Source organism: Stylophora pistillata, chromosome 14 (assembly GCF_964205215.1).
Source record: "Stylophora pistillata chromosome 14, jaStyPist1.2, whole genome shotgun sequence".
Taxonomy (NCBI): Eukaryota; Metazoa; Cnidaria; class Anthozoa; order Scleractinia; family Pocilloporidae; genus Stylophora; species Stylophora pistillata.
The window spans coordinates 16527582-16545812 of record NC_142532.1 but is presented as its reverse complement, the minus strand read 5'-3'; the positions used below and the strand labels follow the sequence as shown (position 1 = coordinate 16545812).

The 18231-nt window shown below is 39.3% G+C and overlaps 1 protein-coding gene and 1 long non-coding RNA gene across 10 annotated transcripts; one reads left to right on the top strand and one right to left on the bottom strand.

Annotated features, from left to right (window-relative positions):
* Positions 1-785: 785 nt before the first annotated feature.
* On the bottom strand, positions 786-13374 carry LOC111332123 (nuclear receptor subfamily 2 group E member 1). 9 transcript variants are annotated; one of them, XM_022937400.2, is made up of 6 exons: positions 12900-13374; positions 8540-8626; positions 7257-7311; positions 6546-6773; positions 2634-3359; positions 786-2120 (listed from the first exon to the last, which is right to left on the bottom strand). In XM_022937400.2, exons 2-6 carry the CDS (start codon positions 8609-8611, stop codon positions 1879-1881), a joined length of 1323 nt encoding a protein of 440 aa, XP_022793135.1. In that variant the 5' UTR covers positions 8612-8626; positions 12900-13374; the 3' UTR covers positions 786-1878. The 9 variants fall into 9 exon arrangements, with proteins under 9 accessions (XP_022793135.1, XP_022793136.1, XP_088601595.1 ...); XM_022937401.2 differs by having other exon boundaries at positions 6546-6770; XM_088745469.1 differs by lacking the exon at positions 12900-13374 and adding an exon at positions 8280-8414.
* A 1364-nt stretch (positions 13375-14738) lies between these two features.
* Positions 14739-17983, top strand: LOC148716825 (uncharacterized). Its single transcript, XR_015995421.1, has 2 exons — positions 14739-15676; positions 16451-17983. It is a non-coding gene; the product is annotated as an uncharacterized LOC148716825 (long non-coding RNA).
* Positions 17984-18231: the final 248 nt, after the last annotated feature.

The following is an 18231-nucleotide window of genomic DNA, read 5'->3' as shown; positions in this document are numbered from 1 at the left end:
CGAATGTCCCAGTTGTCCCAGCTGTCCTAGTTGTCCCAAGTATCCCAGTGCAGGTCCCACAGGTCTCAGTTGTCCCAGTTGTCCCAGCTGTCCCAGTTGTCCCCGTTGTCCCAAGTGTCCCAGTTCAGGTCCCAGTTGTCCCCGTTGTCCCAGTTGTCCCAGCTGTCCAAGCTGTCCCAAGTTTCCCAGTTGTCCCGGTTGTCCCAGTTGTCCCAAGTGTCCCAGAAGAAGAGAAAGTCAACATTTATTTGGTGCGTTGTTTATTTATACATCGAATCTCCATTGTTTTTTTTGTGACGTACATCAAATCTCCATTGTCTTGTTTGTGACGTAACTCGGGAATTGGTATATGGAGCATAATCCGAAGTTTCTCGGTAAAATTGAACGTTGGGGTATCAGAGTCCGTTAAGTTTAACATCGTTCCTTTCAATGCGCCCATCTCTGAGTTTTCCGTCCTTCGCGTTCACAAGTCATACAACGTTTGTAAGTGTCTTTCCCTGTCCGATCTTATTTCCTCTTTTTTTTTGCGTTTTTTACTCCGGCTTCTTCTTGTATTTTGTACTAACTTGTAATTATTTTGTTCTTTATAGCAACCACGATCAACCGTAATGTAAATAAAATTTAACTATTCCTTTTCCTTTATGGTATAGGTGGTTTACAACCAATCTCTAGAGACACAAGTAACAATGGTGAAAGGAACAAATCCTGGTGGACGAACGAAAGAAGCTAATGAGATATCCTTTGTTTACGTCCACCAACATGGCGGCCATGAAGTAACGTGTAAACCACTTATAGGATCTTTATTAACAGATTATTCTTAATTAATATTTACATATTTAGAGCTGCATACATTGCATATTTTCGCTTCCAGAGATTTTCTTTTCAGCGACTCTCATGCGGTAGGCTATCTAAATCTTGCGAAATTAGCGATATGAACCTCGTTTTCAAGATACCACACTGTTTATGTGAAACGCGTTTTTCAAGTTAATTGACAGTTTACAGGAATTGCTTCGGGCTCTGACTTTTCGTTCTTTGTATTAAAATTTTAAGTCTGAGAATATCACTATTGCACATTGTTTTGCTAATATGTAAAACAACAAAAAAAAAAATCCAAAACTTTAGTTATTTGTGTAATTATTTTTCTTATAAATGGCAAAGTGCAAAAACTTAGATATAAAATTCTGACTAATCCGGCTGAGAGAAGAACAATTTGAAATATTAAGAAGAAGTAAAAAACTGTAGAAACGAAAGAAAATTAAGCTAAACGAAAGATGGTTACAATAAAAAAGATATTTAAGCTAATGCAAGAAAGAATTTGATAAAAGGAAAAATTAATTGAATTGATTTCAGAATTTTTGTGATGTTCAGAAAGGAGAAAAAAATTCTTCTCGAAGCACGGCTAAGAGATTTGATGAAATAATCAGTAGATTCAGCAACGCGGCTAGGAACAGAAGCTAGAATTAGGATAAAATATTTAGGTTTTCAAATCGAAAGTAAGAGAACATGAAATGATGTTCTCTTGTTGAAAGTCACTGTTTGTTGTACTTGATTAGAAGCTGACAACGTAGTGCTTTTATCTATTCTTTTTCACATCAATCCGTAATAAAAGCAATGTTTCCAATCGGAATACATCCGAACCAGACGTTGCCTGCAATACTTAATTAATCACCCTCGGAGCGTCTTCGGTTGTCCACGCACACTTCTACGAAGATCATCGATCACATGTTTTACCGTCAACGCTGATTTTAATCCTCACACATTCGTCGCTTACCTCGCAAGCTTGTCATTTTTCGCGTTTCCGTTTAGTTTACCGCCGTTTTTTAGGCGAGTTTACTCGTTCGGGCGTAAAGTCTGGCAAAACCAAGTTTAGAAGACGAATTATGCAGACTTAAACATGTCTGACAAGAGCCTTTCCATTGGGATATTGTCAAGCGTACCCCGAAAAAACATCTGCTCAATGCATTTTGCAGACAGCACTCGCAGACCGGGAAGGATGAGGAGTAGTCGTCCGAAGCGGACTTGCTGGTTTGGATACGTTTGGCGGTCATATTCTCCCAGCATGCCTTGCGCTTGATCTTGAAGTTGCTCAACGTGACCTGGGGCTCTCAGTCCTCTAATATCTGTGACAACAAGAATAAAGAAATAAGCTCAAATATTGATAAAAGTGATTAATTACTTCGATTTCCACATTCCTTTCATAGCACTGATCGAGCAACATGATTTCTCTGTACTTATAAAGGGAAGTGGTTTTAAAAGAAATGTTAATGACTTGCGCTCATGTTGTCACTGCAAACTACAACAGTCCGTCCCAGGACTACTCTCACTTACATCACACGGTCACTTTTCCATCTCCGCAAACAGAGCCAAAATTTTTTTACGTTTGGTCATTTGAAACACGTTTAATCTTGTCTATGAACTCCTGATTTATCGGTCAAACTCTTCCTTATAATTTAGGCAATGGCGTGACAGAGAGATTTTAAAAATTAAGCTTTCTGAATATTAAGGACAAAACATTGCTAAAGGGCGATTTTTCAAAGCCTATCAAAACAGTCCGGAAAAAATAAGCAAAAAAAAAAAAAATTTGTTGATTTTTATCTTTGGGACAACTATGAAGTAACAAAATTATAACATACCTGGTTTGAAAAGGAGAATGGCTTTCAAGCAGGCATATTCGGTCTGATCGATATTCGCAGCTTTAAACCTTTCCACAATATTTTTCATTGCCTTGATCTCACCCGTCCCGCAGACTGATTTGTCTGAGTTATCCCGTTCCGGGTTCAATCCCGCAGCCGCCAGCAAAGTTCCTATCTCCACGGGTAAGTTCCATTGCGCCACACTGAGGATGAAAAGCTCGCTCCAGCCCTCCTCTAATAAGATCGCCTGATCGCGAAATGGAAGATCAAAGAATGTTGGAATGTTACGAACCCATTTAACGGTCATAAACAGAATCCGCACAGCGGACTCGTGCAGCATTTCCGGTGAGCTGAAGTACATGATTGAATAGGGTACCTGTTGTCCATGCTGGGGCGTGTGCGGAGGTGTCATTGCGGTCGCGGTTGGCACAGAAACAGCCACTGGGACGTCTTTTGGGCTCTCGGCTTTAGAATAACCCACAAGGAAGAGGCTCTTATGTTCCATAGAATATCTGGGAGGGCTGTTCCTGTAGAATATAGGTTCCGGAGTCACAGGAGAGTCCAGAAGTTTTTCTTTCTTTGGAGTGACGTGAATTTGGCCTGGTGGGAGATCCATGTTTTCCTGCTCGTAGCTGTTATGTTTTCTCTTCAGAGGCTTGCATCGGATTTCTTCGTTTGAAGCCTGTTTGAACTGATTCGTGCGCGGAGCACGTTCATGTTGCACCGCTGAAAACCAATCATAACATGAGGTCATAAGATAGCATGCGAGATACACCTAATTGAAAATAAAAGCTTAAAGAAAAGCTTAAATTGATAGAAAATGATTGAAATTGCGCCCATTATTTACCATGGCAAGACGCACGCTGATATTTAAATTTGGGATCCCTGGAAATAAACTATCTTAGAGCCTCTGGAAAGAGAGTTGACTTTTAAGAGTTGTAAAAATCTAAGAACGCCGTTTGCTTAATCTCATTTTGTTTGACTGTGTTAGTTTTGCAAAACACTTTTCTGTGCTAAACCTAATTAGCCTTTTAGCTTTGCCGAGTCAAAACATCCTATTTGTTTTAGGTTTAAACTTTGCTAAGTATTTAAGCGCCATTTGTTTTCTGTTTTGGCCACAAAGATCTCCCTCTTCTAATGTTACTCGATAACGCGTAGAGATGTTATGTTTTGGGTCGGATAGATTGCAAGTTCATTTTTCATGGAGAGATTTCCTATTCATCAACACTTGTATTGAATTTTCCAAATGCACAAGCTTTTGGAGCTACATTCTGTTTCAACAAAACCAGGTGCGTGATTCAATCTCAAGAGTTCATTTTCCTCTTCCAGTCTGGTGGTAATGGCCAAAATGTCTGACAAGCCTTGATGTGATTTTACCGAATGAAACTGAAGTAAGTAAATACTTTAAGTTACTCATAATTATTTTAAGGAATTAAACCTTAAAGTGATAATTTGTTGGAAGAGCCATTCATTTGCGAGGTCAGGAGAAACAAAAGCTGGAGCGCGAGCAGGGTGTTTCCGAGGATGGTGAAAATTGACACAGCATGCAATTATTGAAGTTAAAAAAAAAAAAAAAAAAAAAAAATTCAGTATTTGGAACGCACCAAAAGTGACATGATACAATATAACTACTATAGATGCCTTTTCACAAAACTAATGACCTGTTAACTGAGAGTTACGCTTTGCAATGATAATTTAATTTAGGTGGTCACAAATGCTCTCCAATTGCTTATCAATGACAGTAGAATGTGTTACGTCACAATAGTGAACCGTGAACCCGTTTCATGTAACTGAGCCCCAGGGGCTCTCCAATCACTCTTGATGTCAAAAGCAGTCGACAGAACTTTCAGCTGCCGTTCATGGAGATCAGGATTCCATTCACTCTGATTGGTTAATTAAGCATGACGTAGACACCTTCGTTTTGAAGACCTTCTACACATTAGACAACGAGAGCTTTGAAATGTTATTTATTTTGTTTGTCTAGCCTAATCCGTTTCTGAATTCCACAGGATAGCGTTGATCTTTGAAGAAAGAAAAGCTCATAATGGGTCCTTAGCTTCTTTCTCCTACGCTAACTTAGCTACCAAATATTAACGTATGTTAAAGATTTTTGCTCACTGAAGTTTCGCTGAGATACGTTCCAAAGTAAGGTGATTTTTCGTAACGTGACTTCGATACTACTTTCAGCTATAAATTAGAAAAAAAAAACACTTCAAAGAGACGGATGTTTACAAACCGCGCTAGGACAATGTGCGTCGCAAGAACAAATCGTGCATGCATTGGTACACAAGTTTATATCTGACGAACTTTTCGTCGTTTTTGAAATTCCATTGCAGTGGTAAAGAAACGGGATAGGCTAGCTTCCAAATGGAAGAAATCCAATACTTTCACTGTAAACTCTTCGACACCTCCGATCCAGTACCGGCCACATGACTGTTTCTTTTCACTTTTGGAAAACTTTATAGATAAATATTGCGCTGTAGACAGGAAGAAATTTTTCTCACGCGCGACTAACAAACTTCTGTAGTCATTTTCTCTTCGGATACGAAACGCTTTGTCCAAGTTGAATCAGAGCACAAGCTTTGCAATAGTAAAGATTCAGCGGAAGTCGAATTCTTCGACCTTAAAAATAATTGGCTGTGATAATAGTCAGAAGCGGAAAACGAAAGCTCGCCTACTGTCTTTTGGCTCCAAAAAGCATCTATTGAGTAGTAATTTTATTTTGTATTGGGTTTGTTTCGTGTTTCGGTCTTTAAACACTCGAATGAATTATTAATCATCATAATTCTATATAACGCTAATTTTGCATAATACAGTACTGTGGTGAGGTTTCTAAAGAAAGGCTTTCATAGTTCGAAATCAATTGGGTGTATCAATTGTTTTTTGTTCTAAAATGATCAAAGAACTAAATAAGTTTCGCGACTTAGTATGTAGATACGACTTAATACCTTCACACAGTAAGGCTTGGCCGGGTTGAGTATACGCAATTAATAATAGATTACTCTGCGGTGATGGGCAAAGAAATCTTTTCATTCGAATCGGAAGTTTGGAAGTGCGCAGAAAATTTCGTTGTAAATGAAAGGATGGTCCGACCATAAGAAAACATGTAAACAATAATTAAAGGAATTTTAGGACAATTGCTCTAGCTGCTCTGAGATGTGGTATAAATTTGGAAGGTTATCTTGAAACGCCGTTGTGAGGTCAGGTATAGTTAGAGGAAATCGTCAAAATAAACAAATACGTTTCGCAAGCGCTTTTATTTAAGCCATCGCGTTATCAACATGGCTGGCTTTACCGAGCCCAAATCGCACAAAAGTTATAATTTCTTTGCAGAACATACAAAAAATTGATACTACCAGATAGACCCCGCTGATCATTCAGAATTAATTAAAAGGTATTTTGATCTGCATGGCAAGTTCTCGAAGGTGGTTGAAATTGAGTAAACAGCGATCGTTGAAAGCGCATCGACAGATCTTCAAACAGAATTTAACATATTCATTGATCCGTGTAGAGACTTAAAAGATCCCGAAGTTTTGTACAAGAGTGCGAATTTGTTGTGAGGAACGCATTTTTGGGTGAGCCCAAATCTTTTATTTTAGGACAGGTGGTCCCAGCAGGTATGCTCAGCCACTAATACAAAACACCGAGAAGAAGCAAACGAGGCTCTTTTCACAGCTAAATATTTTCCATTAAAAGCCTATTAAAAGAGTATTGGGTGCAGATTGAAAACAAAGCGCGAGAAACATTTGTAGTTTACCTCATTGTCTTTCACTTTGAAAAGCTTTTATTCTAAAATACGCATTCTCCTACTGTAGCCCAACTAATAACCCCTGTTTACATTTTCAAAGTAAAACAGTTTTATAAAATTCACTCTGAATTCGAAAAAAAAAAAAAAAAACAAACTCAGCTTACCGTCCCGGTTCATGCGAACTTCAAAGCATTTTTTTAGCCGGCAAGCCTGGCATTGGTTTCGTCTGGCCACATCTATAGGACAAGAGTTATTTTCTTTACACTGATACGCAAGATCCCGTCGAATGCTCCGCTTGAAAAATCCGCGACATCCATCGCATGTCAATACTCCATAATGTTTTCCAGAGGCTCTGTCTCCGCATACTTTGCACAGAACTGTTTGCTTGGCTTCTGAAAAAGAGTTGTCAAGTAGTTAGTAGTCTGACACTGAATAATGTGACTTTTCGACTTTGTGTTATTCGGTAGATTAGCTTTGTTTGTGGCACGCGTACACACGAGTAAGCAGCCCTCAATTAAACGACTTCTCTTTTAATCGCGTTTTGCGTGTATTAGCTTTGCTCAGGGGGGCAATTTGCCCTAAAGACGAGGTGTTTTTCCAACATTCTTACTTAAACATCCTATCTTAATGCAATTTGTTTGATTAGGCGTAGCCCAACAATGCAGCTGTCTGTATAAAAATCGGGTACATTATATCCAATAAATATTAGCGTTGTAATTGAACTCAACTCTGATCGAATTGCATTGCAAAGCGTTTTCGTTACTTTAAACATTTTCCTTTCATATGACCTGGTATAAAACTGTAATCGATAATCGATGATGATTTTTGAAACCACAGGAAATGAAATTTAATGTAAATTCCAGTATTTATCCAACCTGATTTTCCTCGCCTCGCTCCAAGGACGTCTGCGTCGGCCATACTTCTGCAATTCTTCAAACCAAACAGAGATATTCTGATGGAAAATTATCTTATGGAGAGGCACCTCGAGTATTTCGATTTCTGTTCCCCGGGAGTTTCTGAGCTGACGACTTATTGCACGGCAAATTTGTGGCGAAATTTGTGTTTGCTGGTCCTGAGCAGGTGCATAAAGTAGGTATTCTCTGATTGGTGGGTGGTCAAGGAGCTTGACTCTGATTGGCAGAGAACTGATCTCAGATTTGCATGGGTAACCACCTAATTAAGTTAGATTCTTTAAATGGTTTTAGGCGATCCTTTGCCACTAAGCGAGCATTCTCAAAGCAATGGGGGCTAAGCATGTGTGTATTTGTAACGCTGTTTAAACAAGAACAATAGATCCAACCTTGCTTCACGATCCACCGGATTTAGGACAGTTCAAAGACTAAATACCGCAGCTTTATGAATGAGAAACGATCTAATTCAAGTTCGGTTGCCACAGCATTTCTCGTGCAATCGCTAAAACTGACAATCACGTTTTAATTGCGAGAAATTTTGTAACGGTGCGCTTGGATCTCGAGCCATTTCTTTTGTTTGCGTTTTTTTTTTAGTAATCTGTCTGTCTACTTCGCCTTCCGGCGTTAGGTCAAATTTGCTTGGGGTCCAAACACGTGGATTTGATAGTTTTCATTAAGTAAACACATCTTTCATTTAACTGTTTTCTCTTGTTTAATCTTAATAGCCCAACCTTCTTACTTGGACTGGTAACTTTAAGTTATTAGTAGCTGGAATGACTATTTGTTTGTGCGTCTCTGCACAGCCTCGTGGCAAGATAACCAACTGCTTGCACGGAAAGAAAATCCATGGAAACGGCCTTCAACATTGAAACTTGGATTGTGACTTCGATGTTAACACTTCATAGCAGAATGCTTTGTGTTTGAATTTGTCTTTTAATCTCGTCGCTACTACTTTGGCGTGCTATAATGAAATAAAAGAAAACTCACCTCGTTTAAATCTCCAGGGAAAAAAAATCTACTCTTTTTTGTAATGGAAATCTGCTAAGTAACTTCTGCTTGGTTTACAGAGCTATGCATATCAATAGCCTATCTTCCAGTGTGATTGAATGCTTGAGGCTGGTTCTTAGCAGCGATCACATAAATCAATGCAAAAGCCGGTCGTTAAGTAAATTACTATAAAAGTTGGTTAGATGAAGTTTACTTTGGAATCATTAGATAACTTGAAAGGAAACGAAACAATGAAATACCTGTAGGAACGAGGTTTTCATAGCTGACCTTAAAGCAGCCATAACATCTGTGTCTCCTGGGATTCTGGCCATCTAATCATGTTTATTCTAAACAATTAGGAAAATAAAATTGTTACAATTTATGACAACCTCTACACCTTCGACAGTGAAAGGTTTGCAACCCCAACACCTGAAAATTCCATTTGATTGGGTCTACATCAAGATCTGTGGCTTTTATTAGACATGCTGTTAGGTTTAATCAGATGTTTTCTGTTGGAAAGGTGTTTGTTTAACAATTGTCTCCTGGTATGGAAATACCAACTGATATCTCACCACGAGAAAGGAAGGCTAAGATCTTCTTAGACTCACCAACATCATTTCTTTGTGATATTGGTTATTTGATGTTCTTTCAAGTTCATTTTTGGAATTTGATTTTCACAATATCAATTTTTTCTTTATCTTTTTACAAAAAGAGTAACTGAACCCTTTTTAAAGAAATCCCGTTTAAAATCAATATGCAAACCGTACAAAGGTCTAGATCACGTGAAAAAAATGCCTCACTTGAGCCAGCTAGAATGGTTTCTTTTTAGAGTTATGATAGGTGACTAGAGAGTTTTGAGGTTTTAATTGCAGATGAATTTCGTTGCATGCCTGGAGGTTTACTTTGGCTTTTCATATCCCACCCATAACAAACCATGAGGTCCGCCGAAGTGTCAAAATGTTTGCTCAACAAACAGTGATAATGAACCACGATTGCCATCTTATTCACAGCAAAGCAGAAGTCAAAACCTTATTTCATTTATGAAATATTTTCAGATTCATGTAATAGATCTGCACAAGAAAAATTTACTCGCTAAGTCTCCGAGGTGCGTAGTGTCCAAGTTTGGACCCGCTTGCAAGTGATTTCCTTAATACATGTTGATGGCAAATTTATGTCAGAACCAAATAAATATGGAAAATATTGTTTATTCGGGCCCTTTTGCAGTTGTAGAAACAACAGAAAAGCACACAGCGTTCCACTTTTATGTTTGAAATTAACTTTAAATGCCAAAAATTGGAGAGAAACTTTTCTAAAGCAGACTGTCGTTAAACTCTCTCCAAATTTACGAGTTGTTAGACTTGCAAGAAAGAGATCCAATTTCAGATAAAATCAGTTGCAAGGGAATAAACAAAACGTCAAACTATCATAAAAGCGAAAAAAAAAATCGTAATTAAACCTTCAGCTCGTTCTCTTAGAGGCAGGTCAAGTATGCTTTGGGATTAAAACTGGCATGGATTATGTAAAAGGCGCCAATAAGGTAGACAAGAGATACTGAGAGATTTCCAAACATCCAAACATCCAACGTTTACAGAGCAGTTCTTTGTTCACTTCACATATATCGACAACCTTTCCATTACTTTGAGGTGGCGAGCGACATCTAGTATTTGATGGGACGGTTAGTAAAGTCAAATGATTGGGCCTCCATTTGTCAATTTGCTGGGATTAAAAGCCAGTAATTTTCCCACTTGTACACGAGGTGAACGTTGTAGATTATTAACTGCACGTGGCTGAATTTTCCCAGAGGGACCTTGTTTTACAGGTCACATTTTGTTATTCAGTCAAAACAGTAAAATACCAAACAAACAATAGCCCACAAAAATCAATCACGAAGAGGTCCCAAACTAAAGAGAGAGAAAGATGACAACAAAAACAAACATGTCCAAGGTCATGAACAGAGAAAAAAGGGCAAACGAAAAGGAGCAGTTTCGATTTCTTGACATCAACCTCTTTTGCACCTGGGCTAAGCGTGTGAAAGGTCTTAAGTCTGTATCTTGAAGATTCTCCGGCTAAACCGTTTAAAAAGCTGTTTTTTGTTACTGTTTTACACCTATTCGAGATTCAAGCAATACAATTAAGGAAACGAAGGAGAATTGCACTAGTAAATTCACGAGGACTCACAACTTTCGAGAAATCTCACTCCATTTGATAAACAACATTTATCCTTGACTTTTCAACCTTTGTAAATTTCATTCCTGGTGTTTTACTGAGCTGGATAAATGGCCTTTTGGCGTTGTCTGTAAAAACTTCGATCTTTGTCAAATCAGATTGGGGCATTTCATATTATAATTGAAGGGAGCGATGACTCTATTTATGATTTACGGAAAAATAAAACACATTTGTGGTCTTAGCATGCACTAAAATTCTTCATTACTGCTCTTGGGTACATCTCGTTCAATACTATGTTCAATCTGTGACTATAGTGCGTACGTCAGTACATCTTTGAGCCATAACAGTGTATAGAAACTCATAAAAGGGGCACGCGATTGTTAAAAGTTCGTATATTCTACCACTCGAGTTTGTCCCTAAGAGCAAGCACATGGTTTGGGTTCAAGATATGAACGTTCATCATTTTCGCCTGAAATGATTAAACCGATGATAATTTATCTGCAGGGATAAATAATGATATCTAGAATTCACCCTGGATAATCTCCAATCAGAGGTTGGAGGGCTGGTGTAATCTGGCAAAGCCAAGGAGGTGCCTATGCCGCGTTCTGCAGGTATTAAGAATGGCTGTGTAGCACTTCGATTTTACAAAAACCTAGATATTTTAAGTGAGCTTACCCATGTTACATGATCCCTAGACCTGTTATAGAGGGAGCAGAGAAGTAAATTGGAAAACTAAGCACTAAGTTGTTTATCGTTTTTCCCGAAGCTTGCCTGCAGCACGCGAGAAGAAGCATACCATGAAAAGTCAGCGAGAGACCCTCTCCGCTCCAGCCTTAAAGTCTGGAAATCGTAAATTGTGGTAAGCTCTGTAACAAGGTAATTCGTCTCGTAGACAGACTTGTTTTTCATATCATTGCACTTTTCTGTTAGTGCACAATACAAAGCAAATTAATGAAGACAGAGGCAAAAATGAGAATCAGTTTTCCAAAATATCTAGTTTGTTTGAATTGGCCAAAACAAAGGGTCAAAAGACCATTATTCTGCCATTAAAATATTAATTTCATGGAAAAACAGGTAATCAAATATTTCAACGTGCTAAATCTTTGTGCGTGATCTAATGCAAGGAGGACACTTTTGAATCGAAGCGGAACTGAATCATATTACAGTTTGAGTCCAGCTTGGTCAATTTTTTGGTTGCTAGCTTTCTTTGTGTACCTAGCCTAATGAACAACTTGGAAACTAAATTTTTGGTGAAAACTAAGAAAATGCTAACCGTGGTTGCATTTCGTGACTGAGGTTTCAAAGGTGTTGAATTAACTTGAGCCAGAGGCAAAAATACAAATGACCGCGTGGTTTGTAATTATATTTAAGGGAGACCCATCACCTAGGGTGCATTTCGTGACTCAAAGACACGTGGAATGTTTTGAGAGCTTTTGGCTTTTTCGCGAACCATAGACGAATGAAACTCAGAAATCTTTCAAAAACATTTGCAGATCACGAGAATGTTGTTGATCATATACCAAGAAAAATCATTTGAAAAAGAAAGTAAGTTAAAATAATTGTTTCCTTGGGAAGACAAACTCTTGTGGGATGGGAAAAAAGAGGTAAAAATATGAACATGGACTACTAAAAAACAATACTTTTTACCTTTATCTTAGTATTTAATTCTGTATCTGACACTCTAAAACTTTAATTCTGTTCATACAAAGCAAGGGAACCGAAACATGATGGTCAGTGTAGACTGATTTTTCTGGAATTACTTTTGCACGAATTGCAAGCGCAAGTAATCTAATCTAGCCTAAACTTGAATCGAGTTGTTTTGTTTGTCTTTTGGAACAGAATAGGATGAAAATTTTGCGGAAAGGTGATTTTTGTTCAAGCCTCAAAACATAGGTCACAAAGCCAAGGGAACGTGAAATTTTCAACTTTTAGAACGCGTCGAGAATTGAAAATTCATTGTTTTTCTTTTTTCTCACTATAACGCAGAGGGAAAATTACTAAATGCTGATTTGCTGAGACAGAGGTTCTGTTTGGTTTATTTTGATAATTGCCCCGGGAAAATTACCTGAAAGTGAATAGATTGGTTCTTAGATCGCTTAGAAACAGTGAATCAAATTGTTTTGCTTCTGGTCATGTTTACAGACAATGGAGGGTCGTTTTGAAACGTTGAATGACGATTCTATTGAATAACTGAGACAAATATGCAAAAGTGAAAACATCAAAGAAAGCACATTGTCATAGATGGCGACTTTAGAAAAGTAGTTCTTTCTGGAAATTTCTAGGATTTCTAGTCAGGGTGACATGGAGAATACTTAACTTTCTCATCATGTTATACTATGGAAATTTCTAAAATATTCTGTTAGGTCAGTAATGGTACAAGGGAAAACTCATGGGCAGAAACTGACCGTTGATCAGTGAAACGATAATAAATAAAGAGAAACTAAGAGAACTTACCACTTAGAGATCTTTGTCCAGAGAAGAACATAACCAACCATAGCGCTAGGAAAACAGCGGCGAAGAGCTAAAATGTTCCAGGGTCCCGGCCGAAGTGCGAAATAAATAAATCACAGGTCGCACATTAACCCAAGGCCTCGACAAGACTTTGTGGTTAATGTGTTTCGGAAGACGAGCGAGAAGGCAAAAAAATCACTTCCAGTCAGGAATCATTGACAAGCCAAGAAAAGCCGCTTCGAGTCAGCCTTGGTGTGCTCGTTTTCTGCCTCATGCGCTTGAAAACGCAAGTTGAATATTGCTGGAGATTCAGCAAGCATTTGTAGATCTAAGCGTCCTTTCATTTTGAGTAACCTTCAAAACTTTCAAAGTAACTCCTCAACGCTTAGCAAACATTGAAAAGGGTTTTTCTTAAAGATATGATCATTTCATTGATGGTCACTTTCTTTTAGCAGGGCTGATTATGCTTTGGCGTTTTATTCACCTGACTTGAGCGTCTTTACAGTTCACTGACGCTAACTGAACCCTGAAATGGTTACCAATGAAATTGCGTAACAGCGTGCTTTTGAACTTTTCGATAGTAAAACTTTTCCTTTTACGTTTATCAAAGCAAGAAATAGCATGTTTCATTGTGAAAATTAAGGATTATATCAGGTAGGTTTTGTATTCGAAGACGTGGTATCGTCGCGTGCAACAGTTATTTTTAGATTCTAATTACTAAAACTCAAATCAAAGCCTTCTTTCATAGGCGCTAGCCAGGCTTATATCCGTTTTGTCTCTTAAGACAACATAGTTAAATTTTACAACACAAAGAGGTTTGGGAAGTGTCAAGGCCAATGCTTTGAAATGTCTTGAAAGAGCGTTACTGTGTTCACATGGTTTTCAGAGGGAACAGAAGAGGGAGCAGTAGTCGCCAACCAAGTATAAAGAGGAACTATATTGAAAATTTATTGCCAATAAACTGCCAATAAGGTGGGGTGGGGTTGGGGGATGGTGTGGGTTACAGAACCTTATGAGCAATCCGGGCCATAAACAGTTTTGTCTATACCATGACGTCATGAAACATGGCGTCACTAAGGCGAGCCTCACATTTTAGTCTGTCAGTTTTAGTTTGTCTCTTATATTTGTGGCCCTTGGGATCCAGTTCAAGTCTTGATAACCAAGACTGCGTGTCCTTGTATAAAAAAAGCTAGGGGCACCCTTCAAATTCAGCTAAGAAACAACTTGCGGCTAAAGCTAGTGGAAGTGTGTTCCCTGAAATTCTCGCAGAACTACTTCTACGAGAGAGACAGCAAGGAAAAGAATAGTTCCAACCCTCTCTTGGCCAAATCAGTTTGCTTTGGTTTTGTCTAGACCAATCCATGGTATAGGAAAACTGTCTATGGCCCGGACTGCTGAGGGATTAGCTAAATTAATTAACAGATAGAGAAGCCTTGATTGTGCTCTGTTCTGTAGTAAAGCACGCAGGAAGCGGCTAGAGCACGAAACTGAGAAGTGTAGGGAAAAACACGAGACGTAGTCCAGCGTTTCTCCCCACTTCGTGAGTGGTCTAGCCGCTTCCTAAGTGCTTTACTACAGAATAGAGCACAGTCAAGGCTTCTCTATTTGTTTTATAATAAAGAATCCGTTAAATTCCCCACGCGTTACTTGCAATTTTCAAACAAACTTTATTTTCAAAGCAAACAGCAGTGTCGTCAGCATGCTCCAGACTCTGACAGAGCACGTTTACAATAAGCCAATCAGAATCCTTGCTAGAATGGGCAACCTAATTTGATTGGATGAACAAGACTAAAGCTGTCAAAATGTCAAACCAGCAAAAGCTGTCACGAAGAATCGCAAATCTTACTTAACAATTCGAATGCATAAACGTGCACTTTTTGCGTACAAAAGCCAGTATCTTTAGTAACATGATTAATGAAATCCGGCTGAATTTTGGCCCATGAAACCTGAACGTTATCAACGTGACAATTTGAAAACAAACTGCTTAAAGCTTGTGGATGGAACTTGACAAACTGCTGCGCTGTGTTGTTCTGTGAATAAACATCGGTCGAATTTACTGCAGCGGGAGGATTTTCTGAACTGGTGGCTGCATCAGAGGAACTTGGCTGCGATAATGCACCAGAGAGAATATCTGAACAAGCCCTTAGCTGTTCACTGGATGGACGAGCGTTGTAATTCCTAAGGCTAGCCTCACTGCGATGACCAGAGATCGCCATTATGTGCCGCGATGGAACTTACGCGTTGGATCACAGCGTGATTGCAGTGGCTCTGACATCATGGTTCGTGTAGATTCTTGAAAGAGACGCTAGTTTAGAGATTTCTTTCATCATTCCTTTAATTTTGTTGACCCCCAGAGGCTTGTTGTCGTACCAAACTTTATCTTCAGATTTCACGGCTCGCTTTGGGTACTGAAAAAGTGCTTCGCAGGCAGGATTTAACTTCTGGAGTTAGTTCTTGAGGCAGGTGAGGCCGTCAAAAAGTGGATCCTCTGATGTTGAATACATCCTGGCCTCCTTTTCTACACTGCTGATGTCTTCAATCTCCCCTGGATGGTTCTTAGTAGCCTCGTAATGGGTCATTGAAACATATTCCCGTCCGTTGTCGTCTCTGTAATAAGAACTGGAAGCTTTGCTTTGTCAACTGTCGTAGACTTTCGCGTCCTCGACGACACCAGTACAAGGTTATATGAAGCCGGATATTCCGCAGAAGACCCCAAGGATTGTCTCCCCAGATTGTATTTGGCGACTTCAACTTTTGGAGGTCTGCTACTGGAATTGCAGGTTTGTGTTTTGTATTTTCTTTGTTCTCGCGTTTGTTTAGCTTTATCTGACTCTGAAAGGGATTGTTTGACGCTTGGAAATCTGTGCCTTTTTAAATGGAGATTCCTTTGTTAAATGGCGGGTTGTTGAGGTATCTTTCAATTGCGTTTTTCAATCCAAGAAGGGATGACCTTGAATACAATACGCCATCTTTTGTTAGTGCTTCTGCGTAAAAGTAACGGAGACTTAGGTCAAGCTCTTTGTTGTTCATTTCGTGGCGGTTCTTGGCAACTTTTCTTTCACTACACCAAGCTATTAAAAAACGGCAACGAAAAATAAAAGATTATTATTTGTATTTTGGTGTTCATTTTCGAGAGAAAGTTATAGTTGTTCGTTAGAAACGTGTACGTGCTAGCCAATTTTAAAATTATCCACTTTCCTTGATTTTCTTTTTTTTTTTGGCAAGAAAATTTAGCAAATGTGCGTCCACTCTATTCGAGGTTTTCATATCGTATTTACTATTTTGCAACGAAAAAACTCACCTTCAAAAACTCGGATAGCCCATTTAGTGGATTGTTTGGTTTTCATTGCTTCTGCTCTTGTAATTATGTCGTCTATTGCGGCACTTGACATGTCTTCAAATCTTTGCCTGTTTAAGTTGCCGCCGCACTCATTGTTTTCATAATTAACTTCGTTGGAAACCTCACTTTCAGTTAACGGGTAGGTCGCACTGTCATTGACAGTATCCTCTAAATCGATCGACGCTAATAGCTCGTTTTCTCTTTCGTCCTCCAGGTCGTAGGAGACTTCTGGGTCGAATAAAAACCCGAGAGAACAATTCAGGATTTGTTCCGCCATGTTACAAATTGGCAGATGGCGTGACAGCTTCAACTCCATGTTCCCTACTCTTACAGAGCACGCCCTTTCAACCAATAACAGCGCGCGTTATATCCGAACTTTATTATAATATTTGTTATGACACAACCAACATTCTCCGACCCCACCTCCTCCCTAGTCAGGCGATAAATAATTACCAGTTAACCGCCTCCTGGTTAGCTCGATGGATAGAGCGCTGGACTGATGTGCGGGAGGTCGAGGGTTCGAGACCCGGCCGGACCAACACTCAAGGTCTTAAAATAATCGAGAAGAATATGCTGCCTTTCTATAACATCAAGAAATGGTTTAGATATTCTAGTCTTCTCGGATAGGGACGATTAAATGGAGGTCCCGTCTCCTGCAGGGTTAGGGGTAGGAGACGTTAATTTCCTACGCACGAGATTACTGTGAGATGGATGTCCTCCCCTGGGGTGGGATGAGTGGGTTGTTGTCTTGCGTTTCATACATGAGCCTCTGGCTCGGGCAATATGGGTAACCATGCCCCGCGTAAAGAGATTAAGCTTTGATTGAATGATTGATTGATTACCAGTCCCTTAGCAACTCGTGCAGTGGATTGGGAAGGAAAGGACCAGGGAGTGGGAACAAGGCGTGGTGGATCCAGGAGGGAGTACGAGTGGTCCAGGCCCCCTCTCCCTCCATTAGAGTTGAGGGACTATTTTTTTTTTGTCTGATGCGAAGATTCTTCTACAGAGAGGATAACATATCATTCATGGAATTTTAAGAAGTTTTGGCAGCTTTTATTTAGTCCGAATGTTGTGGTTATTTTAACACTTTTTTTCAACACTTATTTCTACGGAGTTTGGACTGTAGTCCCCTTTTTTCGATATAGAATTATTTTTTACACTGATGAACCAGTCATTATTTTAACTTTCAGCCGGTATTTTAAGTGTTTTCCATAGAGAAAGTCTCTCAGCTACGCTTTCGCACGTTCGCATACATGTAAACATCGTGCTCAGCGGGAATTAAAACCTGAAGCACGCTCGTGTTTTTTATACTTAATCACACAAATACTTCGGCATTGCTTCGGGTTTGGCTTTAGGATCCTTCATGGAAAAAGCTCTCTTAAATATAGCCAAACCATGCTCCATAGAAGTGAGGATTGTTAAAGCCTTCAAGCTGTTCGTCTTCATCGTGCGGCAGACCAAGGAAGCCGTGTTAACCCTTTGACCCGCGTGACTGGCTCCTTATTTCTCCAGCTCCTAACAGTATCACCTCTGAATCAAATGTAAAGGAAGTGAGGGCAAGGAAATAATCATCAGTTTTAGAAGCTCCTGATTGTCAAACACACAAATTCTGTCTGTTAGCACCAGAGAAAATGTAAAGAGAACAGCGCGGAGAATATGAATTCTTGTGTCAGAGTGTACAGGGTTAAGCCTTAGTCGAGATAGTAAATGACATTTAGAAAGGGAATAAATTATATTATGCAACTGCGCCGCGTTTTATCATTACCCCGGATGGGTTACATCAGGGACTTACAATGGCAGTTACTTAAACATCCGAACGTGTGATTTCGGGCCTCTTTTTGTTAAGCTTCGGTGCAGGGCAAACATTTCCCACCCTATTAACCCGCCCATTATTTTCGAGCATTCTCATAGGTGCGTTGAATTCTCATTCGATGGGTGTTTGCCCTCACCTTTGCTGGTATTAGGTTTTATTTCCGGTTTTACTGTAATTTGATT